This window comes from Trachymyrmex septentrionalis, unplaced genomic scaffold (assembly GCF_001594115.1).
Source record: "Trachymyrmex septentrionalis isolate Tsep2-gDNA-1 unplaced genomic scaffold, Tsep1.0 scaffold42, whole genome shotgun sequence".
Taxonomy (NCBI): Eukaryota; Metazoa; Arthropoda; class Insecta; order Hymenoptera; family Formicidae; genus Trachymyrmex; species Trachymyrmex septentrionalis.
This window is the reverse complement of record NW_017305590.1, coordinates 821,445-828,320: the sequence shown is the minus strand read 5'-3', so window position 1 is coordinate 828,320 and position 6,876 is coordinate 821,445. Positions and strand designations below refer to the sequence as shown.

Genomic DNA, 6,876 nt, shown 5'->3' with positions numbered 1-6,876 from the left:
TATAAAAATAATAAAAGTATTCAAAATTTATTAAATTATTTTACATTTATATTTATAAATTTAAAACTTTATTTAGGACAGGAATATTCACGTTACTGTCGGTTTGTAGCTAAAGTTAGAAGCTAATCGTTTTGAGATTTACTTACGCGCCGAGTACGGTGTAATGTTCAAGTGTAAAGTGATAATAACATATTCTCGGAGGTTCGCCCTCACGGCAGGCGCGAGCACACTCCTCGGGCGCTGAGAGCGAAGGATTTCGCCGCAATTCAGCGGTAGCACGTTCAGTATAATCAAGAGGTCGCGTTCTTGGCGGCCTCATCGTCACTCCTCGACTACCAAGGTTGTCAATTCCGCCAAAACCGCTTCGGAATACACTACTACTGCTCGGGTGAGTCTGCACCAGGCCATGGGCCGTAGGGAAGAAAGTTGCGCTATCGTCCTGAGAGAAGATACTGGTAGAGGGATTCCAAAAGGTGGCCGATGATGATTGAGCTGCTGCTACTTGATCTGCTACTTGAACAAACATATGATATTCGAATAAATACGAAAGCTCATGAGAAGTTGATTAGTGTTTAATTAAAAAAGAAGTAATCATGGAAATAGATTGAAATCTATAGATCTAATCAATGCAAAAAGCAGGTCAATCTAAGTAAGATACATTTTAGATACTATAAATACGTATCTTATGCAACGAGAGTTATGTGTATGCAAGCTTACGCCGTTCTCATAAGATTATTCAAACTCATTAGTTATTTAATCTTTAATTATTGTGATATAATAAGACTGAAGGCAACGTAGGCGTTCTATCAAACTCCAGAAAGAAATAACGATTGATATCATTCTAATATTTTTTTAATGTTATCCATTATTTACGATTGTAAGATATTTTTTGCACAATTTTGTTTTGTCTCAATTTAATAATAACAATTTACAAGACGCAAAGTTTTGTTAACCATTTCAGAAATTAATTAATTCAATAACGAAAAGTCTTTTTAGAAAAACCTTAAATGAGAAGCAATGAAATAGGTATAAAACAGAACTCGTATCTGAGCATTTATTTGTGATATACTGTTTCCAACTTGTAAAATAATAGAAGAAAGTCGCCGATACTGACATAGATCTCCTAAAGTGACACCCCCTTATTTCTCAGAAACTAACTATTATATTTTATTAAATTTATTAATACTAATAAAATCATCATTTGTTTAATTAATTAAAAAAGTACAAACTCGTGTATTTGTGGCTTGTTTCTATACCAAATCAACTAAAAACGAATTCTACGAATGAGAAAATAAAATTTTTACGATTTTATAATAAAATGAAAAGATTCTGGAATATCTTATATACATTTACTTGTAGGTATTTTATTTCTTTTACAGATTCTGTAAAAGAAAAAGAATAGGAATACTGTCTACTATGTCAGTTTTGAAGTCCATTTTTGCTTACCTTACGAAAAAATTAATTATTGCAAAATTGCAAACAGTATTATAAAAACTGCTTATACTATCTGATGGACGACACTTTTTAGTTTGTACTTATGTTTTTAAAGTTTTATTTTTATCTTTTATTTAAGAAATATTGTCTAAAAATAAAGTAGCATGTCAGTATCGGTGACTTTCCTCTAAGTTCCTTGTTAAATTTTATACAACCGGTATGTCGTGTGATATATCATTATTTTGTCGTAAGCTACGAACGATGTTGTAACTCTATCATTAAGAGCTGTCTTTCTGCTTCTATTCCGGCATCGATCAGTCGTGTAAGCATATATAATGCAGAAGAAGTAGGAAAAGTTTGACTGCAGCAATTTCAACTCGTTACGTGCCACATTTGATAGAGTTTCAATTTTCAGTAATTCATGAAAAGCTACATATACGTTGGAATCGAGACATTCGGGTATTTCCAGAATAACACAGATCTAATACTACACAGCCTTTTAAATCTGCTATTTATACTCATGTGATTTTATGCATTTGCGATCGCAGCTTAAAAAATTAGAATATTATTATCGGCAGAGAGAGAGAGAGGGAGAGAGAGAGAGAGAGAGAGAGAGAGAGAGAGAGAGAGAGAAAGAGAGAGAAAGAGGGGGGGGGAGCGAGAGAGAGTGAAAATTATTTTCGGGTAGAATAGAAAGTTGAATTTTTTATAATATTCTCGGATTTAGATTAAGTCTAATAAGTGCACTTGAATGCGCGCGTGAGACGTGAAAGTTCAATGAAGTCCAGACATTTTTTTTTCTTGAGCAGGTGTAAAGTGGCATTCTTGTTTAGAGAGGTATACAAATCTTGATCGAAATTTAAAAGATTCTATTCGTCTTCTTAATCGTGAAGTGATCTGTGCTTATTCACAATATTAAAAAGTCTTTATAGAAATTACACATGTTCTAATTTTTATCTATTGTAAATAAATATACTAAATTGTATATAAATGTATATTGTATGTAAATATATTAATTATATCCTTGCACTAAATATAATTTTCAAAAACTATCATACTTGTTCAATATTGACAAGAAATTAAAATCTTCAGCATTGACAAAAAATTCTAATTCCATACTGCTGATAGATGCAAGATCTTTATAATATATATCTATAGACTTAAATATTTGAAATTGATTTCTACATAATTGGATAATTGTTATTAGATATTGTTATATTCAGAAAGTACCTTTATTAATTTCCTATTGCATCACAACAGATCAATTCAATTCTTCGACACGGAATTCTATGAATCAAAAAAGAAGAAAACTATTCGCGCATTGTAGTCACGTTTGAAGTTACCAAAGGCATGCTGCGATAGAATGTACTATTAGTAAAGATCAGCCGCCGCTGTCTGAGATTTATCTCAGTGAGATTTTTCAGATATGACGTCTAATATTTCATGCTTTACTGATTAATCATAAGGCTTGTTCAGATAAGTGTACGATGAAGAGCAATTCGATAACATTCTACTTTATACAATGTAGATTTAGAATTATTGTTTGTTTTTGCAAATATTACAATGCATTAGTTCTAATTAAGCAATATCCTGAAATATTGAATTTGAAATTATCTTCTAAATAAGATATTTTACATCTATTTTATACAAATTTATTATTTCTGATTCCAAAACGGAAATTGTATCAAAACCAAATATTATCTTTATACTGAATGCGTTTTCAATGTAATACAACACGATTTATACAAAAATTATGTATCTGGGAATCAGTGTCGTAAATTCATAACAATCATGACCTTCGTCGGCAGGATAGAAAATGGCGTTTCTCAATGCTTGCAACAAGGAGTTTAGCGCAATTATTACCAGAACACAACTTTGTGCTGTTTTTTTCTTGCAGTGGCACCGATATTTCTCGTTCTTACACTTAAGCGAAACTATTTTCTTACTTCTTTATGCGAGCCACTTTCTTTCATTTCAATTGCAATGATATTGTAGCATTGAGACATGTGAAAAATTTCTGCAATAACCTTGAATAAATGTTATTGACATATTTTATATGTTATGAATGAAGTGTTTATTATAAGTCCAGTAAAAAATTATAAGATTTAATAAAGTTATTTCTATAAATTTTATGAAATTTTTATAACTGAGAACTAGCTTTAACCAAAATTTTTATAATAACATAAAAGTAACAAAATTTTATATTTATTTGATATTATTAAAAGAATATTAGAAGTGTTTAACTTCAAGAGAAATAATATTTTATAAAAAATTCAAATCTTTCTCTACTCAACCTCTAATTGAATCTCTATTCAAAATGTTACATAAATTATTTTTTCAATCAATGAAATCTTTTACATTTACAGTTGTTTATTTGATTCTTGATAGCATAAATTCTAGATTGTTCTGATTTATTCTACGATTACGTGGATGACCTCTCAATTCTACGATCAATCGCGTTTCGAACCCCGTGAAATTGTATTGGGGTACAAATGCGGCGCCGTGCGCTCGTTAATCTTTTTTTCCATCAAAATCGTTACGTGTTACACGGCGAGTGATGTAACGTACGTATTGAACTACGAGTTCCTGTTCGATCGAGTTAGATCGACGTCGATCTGTGTAAAAGTCGAAGTTGGAGCAGCGTTTTCCGGCCACATCGCTGGCCGTAACGCACGAGAAATACTATTCTGACTACCGAATGATTTATATTCCGATGAAAATCACGGGCCGCACCATCTCGCTGCATTTTGCTACTGCCGCACATAAAGCCGATTCTACAAAATTTATCCATTTCGTCAGTTGACAAAATAATGATTTATTATAGCCCAGCTCCGTAAGTCATATCCATTTGCCACGTAAAAATTTTCCATCCAAGTTATCGCCTAAGGGAGTCTGTATAAATTCGCCGCATGTTGTCAGATTTATTTATTATTGATTGATACATACTTCGATATTGATTACGTTTTACAAATATATTTCCGTGTGACATGATTGCACAACAACTTATTTTGCAAATTAAACAAAGTCTCCTAAGACTCGAACAAATAATTACAGAAAACTCTACTCTATGCTTTTATATAGAGTTTTATGTATACTTATTTTGCATTTATTACATGCAAAACAATATTAGAAAGATAAAAACATATCTTATATCTCATTATTTAGATTGAAAACCTATTTTACTTTTTAGAAAGATACTACGTAATATGTAAGTCATATCCGTTTACCACATTTTCAATGTAGATATATCTTAAATTTGTATAAAAATGCAGCAACATATATAAATTTAATGTCGACATATCATTAATAGCATAGAACGTGTTTTAATTTTATTGCAAATATATAATATAAAACTATAAAATAATAAAATATATAATATAAAATAAATATATTATATATTAAAATATATTATAAATAAATAAATTATAAATAAATTATTATAAATATATATTTTTATATGTAATATAAAATTATAAATTTAATTTATATTGAGAAGGTATATTATGTATATATTTCGATTTGCGTTAAATTTAAAAAATGCCAAGATTTTTTTCTTAGATTTTTTGAAAAGTATTTCTTAAATTGTTCACATTTTACTAAAGAAAGTCTAATTACAAGACAAAAGATTTCTGAATCTTTAGAAGGTTCACTTGCGCTTTCTGTAGGAACCGTCACATGAATGCCGTGACGACGACAATGACGCGATGAGGCAATGTCGTGCTAGTTCTGTCGCGTTATTTAAAGCGAATGCATAATGTGGGTATGTAATGACTCGCCCTCGCGACTTGGTTGTTCATTATACCGGACGGGATGGGTGACGGCGCTGTCGTAAGACGGCTCAGTCGTAAGCGCGAAGTCGCGGTTGTGCAAGGGAAAAAAAAAACAATGAATTAAGTAAGACAAAATCGCGCTTTCACGCTGCTCCGTTGCTTCTTTCGCGCGATAATTAATTCGCCACATTGCTATTTCTACTGTTTGCACGATTGTTTGACCAGTTTCCGAGTAACAGTATGTACATCCTGAGACACGATACTTTCGCGATTGCTCCTAATCGCTGATGTAACGAACGACTTCTGCCCGCTCCATTGACTGATCTACACTTTAATATATTTGTTCTTATATAATATCGTAAAGCTGGTTGATTACGAACAGACATACCAAAGCAGAACGTCAAGTTGCAAGTAGTTTATAGCAAATGTCGCGATCAAGCGCAAATATTGATTGAAATGCTATCTAAACTCTGACAAGAAAAACGCACTTTTAAAATGTTAATTATATGTATTCTACTATAACTCGAACTTTCATGAGAGTATCAGTGATTTAATTTCATGTCGAACTCGTGTAATTGTACAAAACGAACATATGCTGCGGCATTGCTTCGCGAGATATACGGCGTAACGTGTAATTTACATAATTTTCTTTTCCGCATGCTTTAGTGATTGGCATTGACTTTTTTTTCAATATGTTTATGTTAGAAGAGCAGCTAGAAAAACAGGTGAAAGTATTCGGGGAAAACTCATCAAATTAAGAGATAAACTCTGAATATCATATCTTCACCAAGAAAAATTTCTGGTTAAAAAAATAAATGAAAAGATTCCGATCATATCAAACAGAATATTATATATATTTCAACTAGAATAATAATAGATTTTAAAAAAATTCTGATTTGTCGATTTTTAATCAGAATTCCAATTAATGTAACCAGACTCTATTTTCAGTGTTTCTTTTATATCGTGCTTTGCAATTTTTATTTTTGTACCAGCAATTTATTGTATATAATATACAAATTATTTATTTTTTAAACATTTTAGTTGTTTAACTTATAAGCTATAAGGATTATCATAATTTTCTTAACTTGTAAATTTAAAAGTCCATTCTTCTCTGGATTTAAATGCTTATTATATCGTCAACGTCAAATTTCTTTCAATTTATTCTGTATTACGATAATAAAACACACCCGCCGTTACGTCGCTACTTTCTTTACTTCTTACAATTTATATTCGACACATTAAACTTTCAATCTTATAAAAGAAATGTCAATTATATTTAAAGAAATAAAGCTGCTTCTTTAGTATCAGAACAGAAGCTGCAGGTCATTTTCGGTTGATTGGCATGCGATCGCGCGTGTCAACCACACTTTCTTCGATCACTTGACGTTTGCTTCCTTTTCTTTTATACAACTCGACACCTCGCATAATAATATACATTTTTGCAGGCGTGTGATTAATTTTGCAGTTACGATAAGACTCTTCAAATATGTCAATTGTCTGTCCCATTAATTATCTTTAATATCTTTAACTGAACAGAAACGTCTTTTCACTTAGTTTACACTTTTTATAAATCAGAACAGAATACCTTTTTATATACTTTATTTCGTTTTATTTTTATTTCTCACATTCAAACAAAATTGTGTTGTTTAATTTTCCAACAGGAAAAAGTCCA

General features: G+C 31.0%; 1 protein-coding gene across 1 annotated transcript in view; it reads right to left on the bottom strand.

Moving 5' to 3' along the window:
* LOC108751233 (laccase-4) overlaps window positions 1-6,876 on the bottom strand; it is a 58,773-nt gene that overhangs the window by 9,776 nt on the left and 42,121 nt on the right. Inside the window, exon 2 of the mRNA XM_018491311.1 lies at window positions 147-510. Within this exon, the coding sequence (XP_018346813.1) occupies window positions 147-510 (364 nt within the window). The remainder of the gene's footprint in view (window positions 1-146; window positions 511-6,876) is intronic.